Source organism: Natrix helvetica (assembly GCF_964273705.1).
Source record: "Natrix helvetica genome assembly, chromosome: 2".
Classification (NCBI taxonomy): Eukaryota; Metazoa; Chordata; class Lepidosauria; order Squamata; family Natricidae; genus Natrix; species Natrix helvetica.
Window position 1 is genome coordinate 294,437,710 of NC_138552.1, and position 23,372 is coordinate 294,461,081.

At 46.2% G+C, this 23,372-nt stretch overlaps 1 protein-coding gene across 1 annotated transcript in view; it reads right to left on the reverse strand.

The window, feature by feature from the left end:
* NXN (nucleoredoxin) overlaps positions 1 to 23,372 on the reverse strand; it is a 93,784-nt gene continuing 70,412 nt past the window's right edge. Inside the window, exons 6-8 of the mRNA XM_081945469.1 lie at positions 19,833 to 20,012; positions 8,094 to 8,218; positions 1 to 3,222 (exon numbers count right to left, since the gene is read on the reverse strand). Coding sequence (XP_081801595.1) covers positions 3,040 to 3,222; positions 8,094 to 8,218; positions 19,833 to 20,012 — 488 coding nt within the window. The 3' untranslated portion in view covers positions 1 to 3,039. The remainder of the gene's footprint in view (positions 3,223 to 8,093; positions 8,219 to 19,832; positions 20,013 to 23,372) is intronic.

Here is a 23,372-nt window from a genome sequence, read left to right on the forward strand (position 1 = left end):
TTGTGAGTTTATTAGAACCGTTTTTATTACAAAGATCCAATCACCATGTACAGTTTTTACAACTTCCACTTAGCCAGAAGAGGAGAAGACAACGCGTTAATTCCAATTTCCCCAAATCAAAAATCACCAGTCTGTGGTAGAATTTTATCTACAACTCTTCTACCAAGATGGGGAACAGAGGCAAAAAAAAAAAAAAAGAGAGACATTTGGGTTAAAAGAAAGAGGGAGAAACGATCTAAAAAGCATCCTGGATGTTATTTTCGAGTGGTGTTTTTCCCCCCGCCCCGCTTGCTCTCTGTCTGCATTGGGACTACAGATCCCAGAATCCTTAGCAGTTGGAATGTTCACAGATGTTCCATAGCACCTTCTGGCTAAAAAAAAGAGAGAGGCTGATTTTAATCCATTGCTATAGTTATTATAATTAATGGCTTAGGGTGATTAAGACTGCGACATTCAAAAAAATAGCGGGTTTGCCCCGTGAGTTGGGGGCAGCAGGCGGGTCCAATTTCAGGAAAGTCACTGAAATAATGAAGTTTATCGTTGGCGTAGTTTTGATAAATGGCATGATTGAAGTAGGCGTAGTCCCTGTCTAGTTAGAAACCTTTTGGCGTAGTTTTGATAAATGGCACGATTGAAATAAGCACAGCCCCTGCAAAGTCAGATTGACCACCCGCCAGAAATCCACCATGGCTCATTTTAAATTTTCCATGGGGGCATTTAGTGCACGACACAATGACAACCCCTGCCTCATTGTGCAAACGATACAATGACACAATCTGCATTATTTGTCTCGCTACTTCAACCTTTCTATGCTTGGCGAAATAAATGAGGGGTTTCATTTTTCTTGTAAAAAATCGGCAGGCGGTTGGGGAAGATGAAGAGGCAGGAACACCAAAGTTGCTCCCGGCTTGGAACGTCACCTCTGAATCCATCCCAGCTATGAACTTAAGTTAGAAACCTTTTGGCATAGCTTTGAGAAATGGCACGATTGAAATAGACACGGCTCCTGCAAAGTCGATCACCTTCCAAAATTGCACTGCTGCTCATCTTGAAAACTTCCACGGGGCCATTTGGTGCAAGGCACGATGACATCCCGTGTCTCTGTGCAAATGCTACAATGACACAATCTGCGTTTGTCTCGGGACATTCTGACATAGAGGACACTGTGCCCAGTCCTTTACGAGTTTTGGGGTCACCTCTCATAGCTAAAGTGTATGCAAGACCAAGTTCTCCCCATTTCACAGGTACCCATTTTTTACTAAAGGATTCTAGCTGTCTCCAAGATGCCTTCACAAGAAACACAGCCTAGTAACCGCCTTTTCCATGTGCGAATCCAGGCTCTGGGGTCAGTTTTGGATTATATCTCGAGCAAAGGTCGGAGACCGCGTTCAGCGAACCAGGGTTCAGCATCCTGGGGGAACACAATCCATCGATTCTCTGAATCAGGACCCTTAAAATACTTTTCCTGCCCCCCAGCAAATAGAGGAGACTAAATTTTGCAATAAACTGCAGTGTTTCTCAACCGTGGGAACTTGAAGAAGGGAGGACTTCAACTCCCAGAAGTCCCCAGCCAGGATGCTTTAAGAGGGATGGACTTTCACTCCCAGAATTCCCCAGCCAGGATGCTTTAAGAGGGGTGGACTTCCACTCCCAGAATTCCCCAGCCAGCATGCTGTGAACTCCTAACATTGTCAGTGAGAGAAGGGGGGAAGCACATACCATGCATACTGTCGGCTGACGTCTCGACCTCAGATTACTGCAGCAGGCTTGCATCTCATAGGGTACCGAGTGCCAAAAAGGTCGTACAGGAACGTCGCACGCACGCTCGTCATGGGCTGCGCTCCAGAAAAGCCTGACTTCCAGGTTCTAACGTGCATGGGTGCCCAACAATCAGCTGGCCGGCGCGCATAAGCGCACCGGTTTTCGGCATTGCCACATGCGTGAAGGACAGCTGATTGTTGCACGCACGAGCGTGCCAGAAACCCAGAAGACAAACAGGCAAGGCTGCGCGTGCCAGGCAACATGGCTTCGCGTGCCATAGGTTCGCCATCACAGTCATAGGGGAATGTGATTTATGACACAGACTGAGGGGAGGGAAGGAACAGGGCTAAAGTTCAGCTATAAATCAAACAAAGCTTAGACCTGGCTGCGAAAAGATCTTGCCTTAATGGTGCTCCTAGTAAATGACTAGTTTTGTATTGAAATTTGGCTTGATACTCATGAATCAATTAGGGCATTTTTAGGAAACCTGACACACGCTTTAAGATGGATGGATTCCACTACCAGAATTCCTCAGGCAACTGGCTTTGAAAAGGGTGGACTTTAAGATGGGTGGACTTTCATTCCCAGAATTCCCCAGCCAGAGTCCTTTTTGACCGGGGGGGGGGAGGGGGGACTTCAAGTTGCTACGGTTGAGAAACACAGCAATACGGACGTGGTGCTAATGTCTTCTTCAGTGGTTTAGTTTGCGGCAATATCCTCAGCTTTAGCCATCTTTAAACCAACATTTCGATGGGTCGACTCACTCCCCCCACTGGTTCACCCTTTCAACGCTTGGTGGAAGAAATTAAGAGATGAGTGTCCTCACTCAAAAGTGGGCAGGGGTCTGCGGAGTGGAAAGCGGGGGTACAAACGCCAAATTTACTCTGGGCTCGGAGCGTCAGTTCTGAAATCCATCCCGGTTTATGAAAACCGCTTTGCAACGTGGAGCTTTTTAAAAGAGTCTCCTGCTTGCCCTGTCTGGATGGCCTCTGGGTACCTCCCCCGTCCCTTTACCCCATCACCCACCCATCCCCAAAGCCAAATTTTGCCCCTCCCCGGAGCCCCCCACCCACCCAACCGCGTTGCTTGCGGGGAAAAAAAGCACCTGGAAAGCATTTGGACAGAAATATCATTCTGGGGTTAAAACAAGGCACCACGAGGAAATGACAGCCGGCCCGCACCAAAGGGGGAGCGCAGACCATTTTTAAATAGCATCTCAGAGATGGGGAAGGGGTGAGAAAAGACCCCCCCTCCTCCGTCCCTGCCCCAGCTTCGGCATTAGATAGGCTCAGGTTTCAGTTTGTCGGCCAGAAAGTCATTCACGAAAGTTTCCACAATCGGTGGCGTGATCTCTTCGACATCCATGACGTATTTAGCACGGGCTGACATGTCCAAGATGGTGAGGAGAGGGGCGGCTTCGGGCAGGTTGGTGTAATCCCGGAGAGAGTCAGTCATGTCATCCTGGAGAGGGGACAGATAAGGAAAAACGGGGGAAAAGAGAATAAATTTCATTAAAATTAGTTTGGGGCATTAATGCCAAGCTCAAAAGTCAAAAATGTATTGCTCAAGGCTACTCAAGCAGCCCTCCGCTTATGGCCACAACGGAGCCCACTTTTCTGCTGCTAAGTGAGACGTTTGTGAAGTGAGTCTTGCCCCATTTTACGACTTTTCTGTTGTGGCCCGCCAGCAGTCAAGGGAGGTAGCAGCAGATTCAGACAGTGGGGAGGGTTGGGGAGGAACCTGGGCCAGTCCTGGAGTCTGGGGAAGGCTCGGATGAGGGCTCTGGGTCGGAGGCGGAGAGGGGGCCAGAGCCGTATGCCAGTTATCAGCTGCCTTTAGTGTCAAACATCAGTGAGGCAGAAGAACAGATGGAGCCTGTTCCCAGTGTGCGCATGCGCAGAGTTGCCAGACGAAGGGAAGGGCTAAAGAAGAGGGGTCAACTTGGGAATAAAGCCACTGGTGGGCGATGAATGGCCCCTCCCAGAGGGAATAAAAGAGGAGCGAAAGGGGAATGGAGTTTGCAGGAGGCCATTAGTTCACTTAATTGGTTCGTGACTCTCCAAGGCTCTTTGCCAAGTTTTGCAGATATCGGCCTGGCAGCTCTCCAAGCCAGAGAAGGTCTGACTGTAAATCCTCCCTTGAAAGACTTTGCTGGATGTGAAGGAGCAGAATTCACAGCAAAATAATAAAAGGTGTTTTTGTCGGGACCAGGAGTTTGCTTCATGCTCTCGGGAAGCCTCGGTTAGAACATTTTCTTGCCACAATTGTTAAGTGAGTCACTGCCGTTCTTAAGCTAGTCAACATGGTCATTATACATTATATACACACATACATACATACATACACCCTTGCAATCGCCAATTTAATTAACAAATTTAATTTGTTCACTGCATTTTGGTTCACTGCATTCCGGACTAGGTTACGGTGCTGATTTGAACGGCCAAAATTTCCACGCAAGCAGTGGATGATGGGTTGAAGACCTCCGCCTTTGAAACCGGCCAAGAGATTTCCTAAGATTGAAAATTTCTTGCGGTCTCAAAGCCCTGCGATTAAATTGCATCATCTCCAGCCACGAGGCAGACTCCCCTAACCACATCTGGCCTTCCTTAATTCTGGATTTTCCAGCTCACAAGCATTTCTCAAGATCCGATTTATTCGAAACTGACATTCTTTGCTTTAATATTTTTCTTGGGGGATTTCAAGTCTTCTTCTGCCTGTTTTATTCCAGGTCTCCTGTTTATACTTTGCAGTTATATTTTGTACATTTTTGGGGTGTACAAGCAAATCTCTTTTTCTTCTACTTCTAAATTTTGCCATCTTTAACAGCACTTTCCATTCCTCCCAATTTTATTCCACAAATTACAAATTTCAGAAATAGACTTAGCTGTATGGTGAATGACTGAGCCACAGAATTTTCTTTTCTTAAGCCTGACAAATTTAAGATGGGTGGAACTTCCACTCCAAGAATCCCCCAGTCAGCATGCTAAATGGGAAGTTCTGAGAGTCGAAGTCCACCAATCTTAAAGTATCCAGGCTGGGGAATTCTGGGAGTGGAAGTCCATTCATCTTAAAGCATGCTCGCTGGGGGATTCAGGGAGTGGAAGCCCTCCCCTCTTAAAGCAGGCTGGCTGGGGGATTCTGGGAGTGGAAGTCCACCCATCTTAAAGCATGCTGGCTGGGGGATTCTGGGATTGGAAGCCCATCCCTCTTAAAGCAGGCTGGCTGGGGGATTCAGGGAGTGGAAGCCCATCCCTCTTAAAGCATGCTGGCTGGGGGATTCTGGGATTGGAAGCCCATCCCTCTTAAAGCAGGCTGGCTGGGGGATTCTGGGAGTGGAAGTCCACCCATCTTAAAGCATCCTGGCTGGGGAATTCTGGGAGTGGAAGTCCATCCCTCTTAAAGCATCCTGGCTGGGGAATTCTGGGAGTGGAAGTCCATCCCTCTTAAAGCATCCTGGCTGGGGAATTCTGGGAGTGGAAGTCCTCCTCTCTTAAAGCATCCTGGCTGGGGGATTCTGGGAGTTGGAATCCAGAAATCCCAAACTGGCCAAGTCTGAGAAACACTGATCCAGTATCTGCTACATATACTCTGCAGTTCCCTTCCTACATTATACAACACCCTTGTGATGTACTTCTCTCCCTTCAACCTCTCCTGCTTGTCTTAAGGTTGGTCACAATATTATCTCCTTGGCAGGTTGGTATCCACCAAGTAGGGGGCCCTTCCCCCCCATGTGCCTGGAATACCTTTTATTATTCCAATTTTGCCATGCCCTATAAGCGCCAATATTTAAGGTGCATTTCTTTGCCTTGACGTTTCCCATCTTTGGAGGCCAGCAAATTTTTAAAATATTTTGGATCTGCGGCTTCCCTTTGAATAGCATTCTTGGCCTTAAATAATTTGCTTTCTGTTGGCACTGCTTTTCCTCCGATAAAAACAAGACAGCTTAGAATTATTTTAAGTCGGGAAAAATAAATCTCGCCCCGGCACCGGCTTCCTTCTTCCACTGGCTTTATTCTGCAGCTTTTTTTTCCCAGAGGCTCCCAATTGCAAAAAAAAAAAAAAAAGGCTTGCTAGATAGAATTTATAGCTGAATTTATTATCTCTCCCGGCTTTGTGTGGGTCCTGCCGCAGCCCACCCACCCACCTGCTTCCCTGCGTCCATCTTGCTTTCCTGCCCTCCGCAAAATGGCGGGTGTGTGTAACTCCTGACTTGCCGGTAGACCACGAGAGGGCAGGGCGTTTGTCGAAGAGGGGTGTGTACGTGTGTATGTCTGTCTGAAACTCTTTTTGTCGTCCTCCCCACCCTACCCTTCCCCACAATGCGCCCAAGACCCCGGCCCGGAAACCCAAGGCGGTGCATCTTGAGCTGAACGGGTGGACGAAATCCAGAAATCGGAGCTGTGATCGTCCTCCTCTTCCAGGAAAAAAAAACCTGGAATTTGGTGTATATTTCCCTCCAAGGGATTGCCATGGCCCACACACTCGTAGGGTCATTATGTTGGTTCCTAAGATTGTGTGTGTGTGTGTGTGTGTTGCTTGTTGTCCTAGCACACAGGTGTTTTCCCTCCTCCAAAACCATCTCCTCCTAAATTTTTTTAGCTGCCTTGTTTTATTGTCTCTCAACACCCTCGGTGCAAAGGCTAACCTACCCGGGGGGGTGCATGTACAAGAGCCAGCATCCCCACCCCCCAAATCTATCCCCACGGAGGCCTCTTCCTCGTGACCCCCACCCACCCTGCCGCAGCCCCCTTCCCCTCGCAGGGCCGGCGCGAAGGGCGAAGCGTGGCGTCCGATGAATGGGTCATTCAGAGAGCTGTCAGCTGAGCCGGCGAGCAGATGGACGGGTGGATGAATGAAGTTGTTGTGTAGTTTGGGGCAGGCCTGGCCACGGAGTGAGGTCGGTAGGAGGGATAGGGGTGTGGGGAGGGGGGCGGCGAGGAGGGGTTGGTTTAGGGGGCGCAGAGGGTCTTTTGTTTGAGGATTCATTGGGCTGACAACGGACACATTCAGCGATCTCCGGAGCAGAGTAGGTGGGAGTGTCTCCTGAGCTTTTGGAGAGGTGGGTGGGTGGAGAAGGACAGAGGGGTGGGAAATGGGGTTGGTGGTCCCGGGGAGGGTGGGAAGGACTGATAGACTAAAGTGCCCTTCTTCAATAAAGTGTTCTGACCGAGGCTTCCCAAGAGCATGAAGCCAACTTCTGGTCCCGACAAAAAAACCCTTTTCTTAATTGACTGTGAATTCTGCTCCTTCACATCCAGCAAAGTCTTTCAAGGGAGGATTTACGGTCACAGACCTTATCTGGCTTGGAGAGCTGCCAGGCCAAGATCTGCAGAACTTGGCAAGGAGAATCACGAACCAATGAAGTGAACTAATGGTCTCCTGCAAACTCCACTCCCCTTTTGCTCCTCTTTTATTCCCTCTGGGAGGGGCCATTCATCGTCCACCTGTGGCCTCACTCCCAAGTTGACCTGTTCTTTAGCTGCTCCCTTCGTCTGGCAACTCTGTGCACGCACATACTGGGAACAGGCTCCAACTGTTCGTCTGCCTCACTGATGTCTGACTCTGAAGGCAGCTGATAACTGGCATACGGCCCTGGCCCCTTCTCTGCCTCCGACACAGAGCCCTCATCCGAGCCTTCCCCAGACTCCAGGAGTGGCCCATCTTCCTCCCCAACCTCCTCACTGTCCGAATCTACTGGTAGTTCCGCTGGCCACTGGCGGGCCACGACATCAAGATGGAAGCCACAGTATAGGGAAAAGCAAGAACATCAGTCTGGCAACCAAGTGTAGTTTAGTTTGCTCTGCAGGAAGTCCTCAACTTACAACAGCTGATTTAATGTCCGTTTGAAGTTACGACGGCACTGGGAAAAAAAAGTGATTGACTGTTTTTCACACTTACGACCGTTGCAGCATTCCCATGGCCACGTGATCCAAATTCGGACGCCTGTCCAATGGCACGTACTTATGACAGTTGCCGTTTCCCAAAGTCACACGATCCCCTCTTGCGACCTTCTGACAAGCAAAAGTTAATGGGGATTCACTTAACTCACTTAACAGCTGAATGGATTCACTTAACAACGATGGGCAGGAAAAGTCATCAAACGGAACCAAAAGCTCTCTGAACAAATGTTTCATTCAGCAACAAAGGTTTGGGGCTCAGTTGTGGTCGTAAGTCAAGGACTACCTGTAAACGAAGCTGTTGCTGAGGCTTCCCAGGTTGTGAAAACTGGGCTAAGGCAGGCCAATGGATCTAGCCACCCGTCTGAAGCACAGCTGCCCGTAAACCACGAATGTCTGCTAGTTTCCCCCTTCCCACTCCCTTCTGCCCCTTACCTCTCCGGCCACAAAGAACAGCAGTGGAGTCTCTTCGTCTTTGGCTTTGTATTGCGCTATGATCTTTTCGGCAATCGGTTGGATCAGCTGCTTAGCCGCTTCGGATTCTCCGTCATCGTCGGAATCTGAAGCACAGGGGGAGACAGAAGGAGGAATGATGAACACACGCCCAAAGTGGGTACAGACAGGAAAAGGAGGAAGGGAAAGAGAAAGAGAGAGAGCAAGAAGAGACAGAGACAAGAGATAGACAGATAGAGAGAGAGAAGAGAGAGAGAGAGTGAAGACAGAGAAGAGAGACAGAGTCAGAGAAGAGAGAGATAGACAGAGAGAGGAGAAAGAAGAGACAGAGACGAGATAGACAGATAGAGAGAGAGAGTCAGTGAAGACAGAGAAGAGAGACAGAGTAAGAGAGAAGAGAAAGATAGACAGAGAGGAGAAAGAAGAGACAGAGTAAGAGAGACACAGAGAGAGAGAGAAGAGACAGAGAAAAGACAGAGAAGAGAGACAGAGACAGAGAGAAGAGAGAGAAAGAGAGAGAGACAAGAGAGAGAAAAAGAAGAAGACAGAGAAAGAGAAAGAATAGATAGACAGAAACAGAGAGAGAGAGAGAGAGAGAAAGGAAGAAAGAAGACAGAGAAGAGACAGAGAGAGGAGACAGGGAGATGAGACAGGAAAGAGAGAAGATAGATGAAAGAGACAGACAGAGAGAAAAGAGAGAAAGAAGAGACAGACAGTAGAAAGAGGGAAAGAGAGAAAGGAGAGGAGAGAGACAGAGGAGAGAAAGAAGAGAGAGACAAAAGAGAAGAGAGAGAGAGAAGGGACAGAGAGAGGAGAGAGAGAAGAGATGAAAGAGACAGAGAAAAGAGCAGAAAGAGGGAGAGAGAGAAAGGAGAGACAGAGAGAAGAGACAGGCAGAGGCAGAGAAGACAGAAAAAGACAGAGAGAAGAGAGAGAAAGAGGAGAAAGGGAGAGAGAAAAAAGAGAGACAGAAGCAGAGAGAAAGCGAGATAGCAAGAGAGAAAAGAGCCCAGGAGGTAGAGGGTTGCTGTAAACACCTTACAAACAGTCCTCAAGTTATGACCAACATGGAGCCTGGCAATTATGGCCGCAAAGTGAATTAGCACGTAACTGGATCCATTTTTATACCTTTTTTTGCATTCAGTCGTAAAGCGAATGCCGCAGTCGTTAAGCGCATCCATTGTTCGTTACGGGTTGGTTTTCACCAGAACTGGAAGTAAACACCGTTTTTTGGGGGAAAAGTCATAAGTTGAGGTCATATGACTGCAGGCCAGTGACAGAAACCTCAAAATGTTGTGACATTTGTGAAAGGTGACATTCAAATTTCAAATCTGAGTTGTACATCCCTGGAGTAGGGATGGGGGAGTCCATGGGAACTTTGAACTGTTGCTAAGCGACTGGTCGTAAGCCGAGGACGACGTGTGGAAGAATTTCCTCTCCATTTTAGGGTGACTGCTGAAAGTGGCAGAACGCATATTTCAAGTTTCTAGTCCTCATTCCTCTTTTCTGCTTCCGTTTGGATTCCTAGATTTCTCTTTTGCGAGGCCTTTGTTCCATTTATTTTTTAAGCATTTCTCTCCATATTTTGCTCCTCCTCCTCCTCCTCTCCGCAAAACCCCTCTCCCTTCTAGAACTGTTGACGTTACCTAGTTGGGTCATGAAACGCCTGCAACAAAACAACCAGGTTCCTAGAGCTGCAAGGACCCCCCAGTCCTCCTCCTCCTTTTCCTCTTTCTTCTCCTCGTCCTCCCCTTCTCCTTCGCTCCACAAACCTCACTCCCTTCTATCACTGATGATGTTACCTAGTTGGGTCATGAAACATCTGCAAAAAAACAACCAGGTTCCTAGAGCTGCAAGGACCCCCCAGTCCTCCTCCTCCTTTTCCTCTTTCTTCTCCTCGTCCTCCCCTTCTCCTTCGCTCCACAAACCTCACTCCCTTCTATCACTGATGATGTTACCTAGTTGTGTCATGAAACGTCTGCAAAAAAACAGCCAGCTCAGAGAGCATCAAGGATCTCACAGTCCTCCTCCTCTTCCTCCCTTGGCTGCTGCATAAGTGTGAAAAATGGCCGTGTCACCTTTTTTCGAGTGCTGTTGCAACTTTGAACGGTCACTAAATGAACTATGGTTAGTCGAGGATTATCTGTGGTCCACGAAAAGGTTTGAAGGCGGGAGTGATGAATTTTGGACATGTGGGGCGTTGTGGGGAGGGGGCGGGAAGCTGTCTGAACCCCCCCTCCCCAAAATGAGCAGTGTTATTTAAACCCCCGAAGAGAATCTGCTGAGAACAACAATTCAAATTCCTCCCAGCTTCTTTCAGTGTTTGCATTCGGCGAGAAAAACATTATTAATGGGATTAAATCTGTCCCCCCTACCCAAAGCCCCTTGGCTCAGATCCAGCTCTCTGGGGGGAGGGGGGTTTGGGCTGACCTCTCCTGCGGCTCCCACCGAGGGGGCAAACATCAACGGGGCGAAACCCATTAACAAAGGGCCCCCCACCCACGCGACGCTCTGCAGAGGAAGAGACAGGCAGCAGCGGGGATGGCCCCCAGCCTCAAAAAGGAGCGTTTGCAATGGAGGGAGGGCGAGAAAGAGGGGAGACGGGGCAGGGAGGGAGGGAGGGGGCTTTTTCTGCCAGGAGTCTGGACCTGGGAAGGGAGCAACTTAGGGGCAGGGGAGAACGCGGAGCCGGAAGCAAGGACAATATACTATTTTTATTTTATTTTATATTATTTTATTTTATTATTTTATTTTATTTATTATTTTATTTTATTTCATTTTATTTATTTATTTTATTTATTTTATTTCATTTTATTTATTTTATTTATTTTATTTATTTTATTTATTTTATTTATTTTATTTATTTTATTTATTTTATTTATTTTATTTTATTTACTATTTCATTTTTATTTCATTTTATTATTTTATGTTTGTTATGTTTTGTTTCATTTTTTGTTTCGTTTTACTTTATTTTACTTTATTCTATTTTATTTCTCTTATTTAATTTGTTTTTATGTTTACTTTATTTTTTTCACTTTATTTCTTATTTTGCTTTATTGTTTTATTTTATTACTTTATTTCTTTTTCTTTTCTTTTACTTTTCTTTTCTCTATTCTTTTGTGTTATTTATTTTTAATTTTTATTCCTTTTCCTTTTCCTTTCCTTTTGTTGTTTTCTTTTTCTTTTATTGTGCCTTATCCCATTTCATTCTATTTTTAAAAATTAAAATTTTATTGTTTATTTTATTATTTTATTTGTTTCTTTTTTCTTTTTCTTTTCTTTTATCTATCCTTTTCTTTTATTTATTTTTAATTTTTATTCCTTTTTCTTTTCCTTCTTTTTATACAATACAATAGCAGAGTTGGAAGGGACCTTGGAGGTCTTCTAGTCCAACCCCCTGCCTAGGCAGGAAACCCTATACTGTTCCAGACAAATGGCTATCCAACATCTTCTTAAAGACTTCCAGTGTTGGGACATTCACAACTTCTGGAGGCAACTTCTGTTCCACTGATTAATTGTTCTAACTTTTCTTTCATTGTGCCTTATTTCATTTCATTTTATTCTTTTTTTTTTAATTTTAATTTTATTGTTTTATTTTATTTTCGGGTCACCCCGGCCTCACGACCATCATGGTTGAAAGCCCACCCAACATTTCCCTGGCTAAGCGAGACAGTTGCCAGGTGAGTTTTGCCGCATTTTACGCCCTTTCTCGCCACTGTTGTTAAGCGAATCGCTGCACTTGTTCAGTTAGCGACACGGCAGCTAAGTGAATCTGGCTTCCCCACTGACTTTGCTTGTGGGAAGGTCGCAAAAGGGGACGGGAGGGGAGGGAGGAGGATTTTTCAACGTGTCTGCTAAACTTTTCCTTTTGAAAAAGTCTGCTTCGGATTCAGCATAGGCGGCACCTTAAGCAGAGGTTGGCATCCAAAGCGGGTTTTTTATTCTATTTTTTTAATTTTCTAAACAAAAAATTAAATCATTTTTTATTCTAACTTTTTAAGAAGAAAAATATTCATTCATTCTCTTCATTTTCTTTTTTCCCCTTCTTTTCTTTCACCTCCCCCTGAAGAGTCCGGGATGACCCAAAATAAAATAAAAATAATAAAATTAAAATTAAATAGAAGAGAAATAAACGAAAGAGTAAGACGGACACTCTAAATAATAATCCAAGGTGGCCCAGCGCTGTCCTCAAGGAAGAGAGGAAAAGGGTCGTTTCTTTCTTCTTTTTTTAAAAAAAGATGATTTTTCCTTTGGAAACCAACGGATTTGGCCACATCGGGGACTTCTGGATGTCCACCTCTGGCCTAACCAGATCCCATCGTGCCAGCAGAGCCAACAAAAATTATGCATTTTTACCCAAATGAAATATGTGACAGGTAATATATGTGGCTATATGCATACTTCTGTATTTATTTATTTTGTCATGCTTATTGTAGTGTTATATTGGAGGTGAGAGAGAACTGTATGCAACGAAATTTCACTTTCATATATGCTGATTATACATTCAAAGTGACAATAAAAGTTATTATTCTATTCTGTTCTATTCTATTTCTATTCTTCTATTTAAATCTTATTCTATTCTATTCCATTCTTATTGCTATTCTATTCTATTCTAATTCTTATTGCTATTCTATTTCTATTCCTATTCCATTATATTATATTAATTATATTATATTCTTCTATTTAAATCTTATTCTATTCTATTCTATTCTATTTTTATTGCTATTCTATCCTATCCTATCCTAATTGCTATTCTATTCTAATTCTTATTGCTATTCTATTCTATCCTATCCTATTCTTATTGCTATTCTATCCTATCCTTTCAAGGTGTTGACTATCATCTTCAAAGCGCTCCATGGCACAGGACCTAGCTATCTGCGGGATCGCATCCTACCCCACACACCCCTGCGACCAATTCGCTCTCACAGAGAGGGACTCCTCCGGGTGCCGTCCACTAGGCAATGCCAGCGGGCGGCGCCCAGGAGTAGGGCCTTCTCTGTGATGGGCCCGACCCTCTGGAATGACCTCCCCCCCGACATCAGAACTACCACCGATCTCCGCTCCTTCCGACAGAAACTTAAGACCCACCTGTTCCACTTAGCTGGCCTGGCCTAACCGTAGCTTTAATCTTTAATCCTTCTGGCTGGTATTTTAAATTTTCAGGGGTAGACTTTTTAGACTGTTTTTTAATTTTTATTATTGTACGGCTGTATATTTAATCTGTTTTTAAGGGGTATTTAATATTTTCTATTGTGTATATGGTTTTTTAGCTGCTGTCTGTACACCGCCCCGAGTCCCTTCGGGGAGAGGGGGCGGTCTATAAATTCAATAAAATTCAAATTCAAATTCTATCCTATCCTGATTTCTATTCTATTTCATTCCATTCTATTCTAAATTCTTATTTCTATTCTATTCTCTTCATTCTTATTTCTGTTCTATTCCATTGCATTCTAAATTCTTATTTCTATTCTATTCATTCTTATTTGTATCCTATTCTATCCTATTCTTATTTCTATTCTATTCTTATTGCTATTCTATTCTATCCTTTGCTATGCTATCCTATCCAATCCTTATTTCTATTCTACTCATTCTTATTTCTGTTCTATTTCATTTCATTCCATTCTATTCCAAATTCTTATTTCTATTCTATTCTCTTCATTCTTATTTGTATCCTATCCTATCCTATTCTATTCTGTTCTGTTCTATTCTATTCAAAAGCTTCAACTCTCTGGACCCTTCCAACGTCTTGCTAAATAAACAGTCTGAATTGATGCCCCTCTCTCTGGCCAGACACAAAGGAGAGAGACGCCATCCCACAACGAGGCTAAGCATTTCCCTCCCAGAGTTATCCATCACTGGTGAGACAGCAGCCCCCACCCCACCCCACAATTAAACCCACCCTATGTGGGTCGCATGAAAATGTATTCCACCTCACCCTGCAAGCCAGGGAAATGTGGTTATTGTGCGAATCCTCCTTCCTTTTTAACTAGACAGAGCCGGGATGGATGGAGGGAAGGTTTGATGGAGAGCAAAGAGGAGAGGGGAGTAGTTATGAATTGTTTTTTTTGAGGGGGGGGGGAAATAAGGAGAGCCCCCAGGAGAGGGAGGAGGGGGATATCAGGCTAAATTCAAAATAGCCCCTTTCTTTCCCCACCCCTTTCTTTCCTCCTTTATTTTTGTCTTTCCTTCCATTTTTCTCTCTTTTTTCCTTCCCTTTCTCTTCTTTTACTTTCCTTTCCCTTCTTCATTCTTTTAACCTTCCTTCTTTCTCTCCTCCCTCCCTCCCTTTCTATTCTCTTTCCCTTTCCTTTCTTCTTTCTCATTCTCGTTCCATCCTGTATTCCTTGTTCTTTTTTCCTTTTGCTCTTCCTTTTTTCCTTCTTCCTGCTGATCTTCTTTTTCTCTCCTTTCTCCTTTCCTTTTTCCTTCCTCTCTCTTTTGTCTCGCTATCCATCCTTCCTTCCTTTCGTGGGAAGACCCCCCTTCCTTCCCTCCCTCCACACCCCTTCCTGCTATCTCCTCTTTCTTTCCTCCCCTCCTTTCTTCCTTAGATTCTTCCTTCCTTTCCTCTTGCCTATTTCCTTTGCTTCCTTCTCTCCCCTCCTTTCTCTCCATTCCTCCATCCCATCCATCCAGCCATCCAGCCAGCCATTTTCTTTCTTTCTTTCCTTCCTTCCATTCATGGGAAGCCACTCCTTCCTTCTCTCCCTCCCTCCAATCCATCCATCCATCCTTTTTCTTTCTTTCCTTCCTTCCATGCCCCTTCCTGCTATCTCCTCCTCCTTTCTTCCTTAGATTTTCCCTCCTTTCCTATTTCCTATGCTTCCTCCCTCCCTTCCTTTCCCTCCATCCCTCCATCCCTCCATCCATCCATCCACCCATCCTTTTTCTTTCTTTCCTTCCTTCCATCCCCCTTCCTTTCTCTTCTTTCTTTCCTTCCCTCCTTCTCCTCCTTTTTTCCTTAGGCTCCCCTTTCCTTCCTCTCCATCCCACCCTCTTTCCCTTCCCTTTTCCCTTCCTCCCACCATCCCCCTTCCTGCTATCTCCTTCTTCCCTTCCCTTCCTCTTTTCTTCCTTAGATTCTTCCTTGCATTCCTCTTCCTTTTTCCTTTCCTTCCCCCCCTCTCCCCCTTTCTCCCTCCCTTCCTTCTTTCCCCCCCTCCCTTCACAGAACGGGCTTACTTCTCCACTTCCCAAATAGCTTCCATTTTAGAAATACCTATTTATGACCAAATGCATTTGTACCCAGGTCCCAAGGGGTTGCTACTAAACAGCGCACAAAATAATGACAATCCAGAGAAAGGCAAAACCGCCTAAGGACAGGAAAGGCAGTTGCTAAAAAGTGCAGGGATTAAAAATGGGAGAGGGGGAACGAGACACCCCTCCCCAAATCATTCACTCCCAGCCTCAATCTCCCGCCCCACTCCCGGTCTTCCCAACTTGCTCGGGAACAAAAAGACTGAATCGAAGATTCGTGACCTTATACAGTAGTCCTTGACTTACAGCTCTTCGCTTAGGACAACCGCTTAAAAAGGAGCCAGCCGTGTGCAGCAGCTGCCAAAAAAGCCAACACAGTTCTAGGCTGCATCAACAGAGGGAGAGAATCAAGGTAAAGGGTTAATACCACTTTACAAGGCCTTGGTAAGGCCACACTTGGAATACAGCATCCAGTTTTGGTCACCACGATGTAGGAAAGATGTGGAGACTCTAAAAAGAGTGCAGAGAAGAGCAACAAAGAGGATTAAGGGACTGGAGGCTGAAACATATGAAGAACGGTTGCAGGAACTGGGTATGTCTAGTTTAATAGAAAGAAGGACTAGGGGAGACATGATAGCATTGTTCCAATATCTCAGGGGTTGCCACAAAGAAGAGGCAGTCAAGCTATTCTCCAAGGCACCTGAGGGCAGAACAAGAAGCAATGGGTGGAAACTAATCAAGGAGAGAAGCAACTTAGAATTGAGGATAAATTTCCTGACAGTGAGAACAATTAATCAGTGGAACAGAAGTTGCCTCCAGAAGTTGTGAATGCCCCAACACTGGAAGTCTTTAAGAAGATGCTGGATAGCCATTTGTCTGAAACGGTAGAGGGTTTCCTGCCTAGGCAGGGGGTTGGACTAGAAGACCTCCAAGGTCCCTTCCAACTCTGTTATTCTATTCTATATCAATCTGGGTGGCGAATTTTCATAGAAATTCAAATGTCCATCCATGTCACTCCAACCCCCATGGTTCCCTGTTTCAGCCAGTGCATAAATTACTGCCAGTCCTCAACCCACAACAGTTCATTTAGTGACCGAAGTTGCAACAGCACTGGAAAAAAGTCACTTATGGCCGTTCTCCACACTTATAACCGTTGCAGCATCCCCCCCGGTCGCGTGTTCAAAATCCAGAGGCTTGGCAACCGATTCGTATTTATGACGGTCGCAGTGTACCCAGGGATCCCCTTTTGCGACACCTCTGACAAGCAAAGTCAATGGGGAAGCTGGGTTCACTTAACAACCGTGATTGTTAAGTGATTTACTTAACAACTGTGGCAAGGCGGGTTGTAAAACCCCTTTAACTGCCTCGCTCAGCAACAGAAATGTTGGGGTCAATTGTGGTCATAAGTTGAGGACTACCTGTACCCTAATCTAACAGCGCAGAATCATCCCCTTTTAGGGAGGGGAAATAATCAAGAAACTGAGGTAAAATTTATTCTGCGCTTATTCCTGAAAACTGTTTTGTTCTACGGCTAAACTGCACCATTCAAATGGCACTTAAAGAAAAGGGACTTATGACCGTTTTTCACACTTACGACCCCTGCCGCATCCCTAGGATCAATCCATCAAAATCTAGATGCTTGGCAACTGACTCATATTTATGACGGTCCCGGGGTTGCGTGATCCCCTTTTGCGACCTTCTGGCAAGCCAAGTCAACGAGGGAGTCCAGGGTCACTGAACAGCCGCGGGACTCACTTAACAACTGGGGCGATTCACTTAACAACCCCGGCTAAGGAAAGCCATGACATGAGGCGAAACGCATGGAAGAAATGTCTCGCTTGGGCTCAATTGTGGTTGTTAAGTCCAGGATGACCTGAAAATCCACGCTCACCCTAGGCAGGGGGTTGGACTAGAAGACCTCCAAGGTCCCTTCCAACTCTGCTATTGTATTGTATTGTACGACAACCCTCCGTTTAACCAACTCTACGAGATCTCAGAGGAAAATTCAGCTGATGCAGAAACTACACACCAAGCTGTCTGGTGTGTAGCCACCAAAGAGTCGTCTACACACCAGGCAACCAGAATCTGCGCACCAACGCCTGTGCAAAAGCCGCACAACCCATTCCAAGCTCTGGGCACGCCGGGAGTGTTGTGACCCCCTTGAACAAGCTTTGTTGCGGGAGGAAATCCAGGGAACGTGACTCAGATTAAGGCTTCAAAGCCAAAGCCCCCCCAAAAAGAAACAAGAATTAATGATGGCATAATTGTGCTTCTAAGCAGCCACCCCCTGCGTTTTTCCCCTTGTAAAAACCCCGGAAAAAAGGAAACGAGAGGGGCTTAAACGCATGTGCTGTTTAAAGACGGATGAACTAAGCTGGCTGCGCGCCCCAGGGGTTTCACAATACCCCATTCAGACACAGCGGGGCGCGAACAGGGCCAGAAACAAATGCAGCATATGGAATGCTTCGTGTACGAAGAGGAGGGGGGGGAAAAGACAACTGCCTTTCCCTTCGTCGGCAGGAGCGGAGTTCTGCTTTGCGCCGGTTCCTGCATTCCCACATAGCAGGAATTTATATCGTGGAGGGTGACCGCAGGGTTGGTTCCCCCCTCCCCCCAAATTTAAGCTGAGACTTATGACCATTTGTCACACTTGCGACCCTTGCAGGAGCTTCAGGATCATGGGGTCAAAATCTAGATGCTTGGCAACTGACTCATATTTATGACGGTCGCAATGTCCTGGGGTCACGTGATCCTTTTTCGCGACCTTCTGACAAGCCAAGTCAGAAGACTTGGACTCCCAGAGTTCCCCAGCCAGCATGTGTGGAGATGGGTGGACTGTAAATCCCAGAATTCCCCAGTTAGCATGCTTGAAGATGGGTGGACTTCCACTCCCAGAATTCCTCAGCCAACAGGCTTTAAGAGGGGTGGACTTTCACTCCCAGAATTCCCTAGCTGGCGTGTTTTAAGCGGGGTGTGGACTTCAATTCCCAGAATTCCCCAGCCAGCAATGCTTTAAGATAGGTGGACTTCAACTCCCAGAATTCCCCAGCCAACATCCTTTAAGATGGGTGGAGTTTCACTCCCAGAATTCCCCAACCAGCATGCTTTAAGATGGGTGGACATCAACTCCCAGAATTCCCTGATTTAAGAGAGGCAGCCAAGTGCCTGAACTGTGATGACATGACTGCAGGGACATCGCAACGGTTTTAACTGAAAGGGCTGCTCCTAAGTTATTTTTTTTCAGCACCATCGTATTTTCAAGTGTTTAAGTGAACGTTGGTTAAGTTAAGTACGATCTATAGTGAATTTCCAATGGCAGTTCCACCTAATGGCACTGAAAATATTTTTCAAACCACCATTTTAACACTCACTAAACGGGCAGAAAAACGGCGAAGAACCCCTGCCGCACTTAAGAACATTGTTGTGGGTTTTAGTGCAAGATATTGCATTTAATGCAAAATATTGCACAAAACATACAAGCCACGACACGTTCGGTTGAACTGAGGTGGAGCAGGATTTGCACCTTTGTTCCAAATTACGATTTCATAATTTGCAGCGCCATGTTCTAAATTCCATACAGTGGCAGGAGGTTTTCGTGCAAAACATGTTTTCCTTCGTTGAGCACATCATGACTAATCAATCCCTCAGGAGTTAAGAGTGCAGACTTAATATAAGTCAATTTCTTAACCAGCAGGAATCTAAAATCCAGCCTCCTCACGTTTTGACATCAACCATCCCCACAAATATCTCTTTTGCAACAAGGAGGACTAGAAACTTCATCGGATTTAAGTAATTTTACAGAAAAGTACACTTCCATCACAAAACTGTCCCATAGGTTTCTCTTTGCAATCAGGGGAGCTAGAAACTTAATCAGACTTAATCAGTTTTTTTTTTGTTTACAGGAGATTATCTCCATAAGTATCTTTTTGCAAGCTTGAGGACTAGAAACTTCCTCAGACTAAAGTACTTTTATAGAAAATTACACGTCCAACATTCTCTCCACAAGTATCTCTTGGCAATGAGGACTAGAAACTTCATCGGATTTAAGTGTTTTTACAGAATACTACACGTCCACATTCTCCCCACAAGTATCTCTTGGCAATGAGGACTAGAAACTTCATCAGATTTAAGTGCTTTTACAGAATACTACACGTCCACATTCTCCCCACAAGTATCTCTTGGCAATGAGGACCAGAAACTTCATCAGACTTAATTACTTTTACAGAAAACTACATTACCACCAGAAAATTGTCCCCACAGTATCTTTTTGCAATCATGAGGACGAGAAACTTCACCAAAGTTAAGTACTTTTACAGAAGACTTCGCTTCCACTAAGAAATTGCCCGCAGACGTTTCTCTTTGCAATCATGAGGACTAGAAACTTCATCAAGCCTAAGTACTTTTATAGCAAACTACCCTTCCACCTGATTTTTTTTGCTCCACTCTTGTTTGTTGGCAAAAGAGAAACAAACAACAGCGAAATCCGATTTCATTTGAGGGGGGGGGAGATGGCGGTTTGCATACCTACAAAAAGGACAAGGCAAGGACCCTCGTTCAGCTGGACAGCGTTGGAGTCAGTCAGCTCTAAGACAGGCTTGGGGTGCCAGGGGAACTCCTGGCATTCAATGTCATTCAGGACCTCGACTCGGCCCTGCCGGGTGATCACGTCTCCCTTAGTGTCCAAGACGATAAGAGTAGGGATACCTGCGATCGGACAAAACGAAAAAGAAACCGAGATAAAGAAAGGGTTAAGGAGGAAGAGAAGAAGTAAACCTTCATCAGGTCATATTATGTGCTATATTTCACATCGCCCGGTACTTCGTCAAACATTGTGCTGAAGTCAAGATATACTATGCCTACACAGCATCCCCACCATCTATTAAGAAAATTATTCGATTCAAAATGGACATCCACTCACCTTCAAGCCTGATGGCTGGGGGATTCTGGGAGGGGAAGTCCACCCACTTAAAGCCTGATGACTGGGGGATTCTGGGAGTGGAAGTCCTCCCCTCTTAAAGCATGCTGGCTGGGGGATTCTGGGAGTGGAAGTCCACCCCTCTTAAAGCATGCTGGCTGGGGGATTCTGGGAGTGGAAGTCCACCCCTCTGAAAGCATACTGGCTGGGGAATTCTGGGAGTGGAAGTCCACCCCTCTTAAAGCATGCTGGCTGGGGGATTCTGGGAGTGGAAGTCCATCCCTCTTAAAGCATGCTGGCTGGGGGATTCTGGGAGTGGAAGTCCATCCCTCTTAAAGCAGGCTGGCTGGGGGATTCTGGGAGTGGAAGTCCACCCCTCTTAAAGCATGCTGGCTGGGGAATTCTGGGAGTGGAAGTCCACCCCTCTTAAAGCATGCTGGCTGGGGAATTCTGGGAGTGGAAGTCCACTCATCTTAAAACAGGCTGGCTGGGGGATTCTGGGAGTGGAAGTCCACCCATCTTGAAGCATTCTGGCTGGGGAATTCTGGGAGGGGAAGTCCACCCATCTTGAAGCATTCTGGCTGGGGAATTCTGGGAGTGGAAGTCCACCCTTCTTAAAGCATCCTGGCTGGGGAATTCTGGGAGTGGAAGCCCATCCCTCTTAAAGCAGGCTGGCTAGGGGATTCTGGGAGTGGAAGTCCTCCCCTCTTAAAACATGCTGGCTGGGGGATTCTGGGAGTGGAAGTCCTTCCCTCTTAACGCATGCTGGCTGGGGAATTCTGGGAGTGGAAGCCCATCCCTCTTAAAGCATGCTGGCTGGGGGATTCTGGGAGTGGAAGTCCTTCCCTCTTAAGGCAGGCTGGCTGGGGGATTCTGGGAGTGGAAGCCCATCCCTCTTAAAGCATGCTGTCTGGGGGATTCTGGGAGTGGAAGCCCATCCCTCTTAAAGCAGGCTGGCTAGGGGATTCTGGGAGTGGAAGTCCTCCCCTCTTAAAGCATGCTGGCTGGGGGATTCTGGGAGTGGAAGTCCACCCCTCTTTAAACATGCTGGCTGGGGAATTCTGGGAGTTGAAGTCCAAGTATCTTAAAGTTGTTAATGTTGACAAACACCTGCCCGCTATACAGACCACAATTGAGTCCAAAATTCCTGTTGCTAAGCAAGAAACTTCTTAAGTGAGTTTTGCCCCATTTTACAACCTTTCTTACCAAGCTTACATGAATCAGTTGCTCAATTAGTTAACCTGGTTGTTAAGTGAATCCGGATTCCCCATGGACTTTGCTTGTCATAAGGCCGCAAAAGTTGATCACATGACCCCGGGACACTGCGGCCGTCATAAAGGCGAGTCCCGTTGCCATGCACCTGAATTTGGATCATGTGACAAACGATGCTGCAACGGCAGTTAAGTTTGGAAAAAGGGTCATGTCAAATTTTTTAAAGTGTCGCTGTAACTTCGGACGGTCACTAAATGAACTCGCAGTAAGTCAAGGAGCACCTGTATAGACAATTTTTGCAGAATCTGTGGGTACTGCTGTTGGAAGAAATGTCCTTCGGGGGTTTACTTCCAAGTGGGCAAAAAGAGACCGGAAACACGGAGGCTGCTTGGAAAGATGGTTTAATGGTGGACAGGATCCCACGGCTTGAGCTCCTGAACAGAAAAGGGGGGATCCCGTTCTTCCAGATGTTGGGTGAAGAGGAAAAGAGAGAAAATAAGGGGCTTGCTGAGAATTCCTGAGTTTTTTTATACTCTCTGTTCGGCCCCCACCTCTCAGTTTCCTCTTCCTGCGTAAGAAATGTATTCTGATTGGTTGTCAAGATTGCCAGGGGCTGGGAGCTCTTAGCTAACTTTGTAGCTTGAATCCCAAGCTTGGTTGTGTTCCCAGGTGCCCTCTGGTGAGATGGGTAAAGGGCTAACACTATCATGCCTTAATCCCATCGTCTTGGAGCGGAAGGGGGATATCTTTGTTATGTAGAATAGACTGCACCAGGCCCTTTTAATGGCCCACTGACAAACGTGAGGGGTATTAAGGAAGTGAGTCTTCTTCCTGCCTAAAAACACGTTTCTCCATTTCTTATCCAGGGAAATATAATATTCTGCCTTTTTCAATGTTTCCCAGGGTATTTCATTTTCCTAGCAGAGGGGTGGGCTTTTAACTTCCCACACTGCAAAGAAGCATCTCGCTTTCCAAACTGGACTGTTTCGTGCTCTGGGTTTTGGCCCCCCTCCGCATTCCAAGGCTCCGGGTTCAAGTCTTGGAATGGCTCCCAAACTGCTCATGTAACATTCAGCCTCCAGAGAGTCTTTGAGTGAAGAGGATGATTTGAGCCTCTCCTGCCTTACTCCGCCCACTGCACTTCAGCACCCACACCCGTCTGTGCAATTAGCGGCCGGGAATCTCCTTGCGCAAACGGGCGTGCAGCACAAGGCAGGGGGAGCCCTCCATCCATTGCAATCATTGGGATATGCTGGGATCAGACGGCAGGTTCGATTCTCAGGGAAAAGGATGCAGGAGGGAGGGAGAGATGAAGGAAGAGGAGGGAGGGGACAAGGAAGGAGGGAGGGAGGAAGGAAGACAGGGAGGAATGAGAGAGAAGGGAGGAATGAAGGAGAGAGAAGGGAGAAAGGGATAGAAGGGAGGGAGGAGAGAGAGAAGGGAGAAAGAAACCAAGAAAGGAAGGAAGAAGAGACAAGTGACGAAGGAAGGAATGAGAGAAAAGGGAGGAAGGAAGGAGGGAGAGAGAAGGGAGGAAGCAAGGAAGGCAGAGAGGAGAAAGGAAGGAAGGATGGAAAGGAGGGAGGAGAGAGAGAAGGGAGGAAGAAACCAAGAGAGGAAGGAAGAAGAGGAGTGAGGAAGGAAGGGAGGGAGCAGAGAGGAAGGAAGGGAAGAATGAGAGATAAGGAAGGAGGGAGAGAGAAGGGAGAAAGGAAGAAAGGAGAGAGAAGGGAGGAAGAGAGAGAGGAAGAAGGGACCAAGAAAGGAGAGGAGAGAGAGGAGTGAGGAAGGAAAAAACAAAGGAATAAAGGAAGGAGGGGAGGGTGGAAGAGAGAAAGGAAAGAAGAAAGGGAGGGAGGAAGGAGGAAGAGAGAAGGAAGGAAGCAAGGAAGGGAGAGAGGAGAAAGGAAGTAAGGATGGAAAGGAGGGAGGAGAGA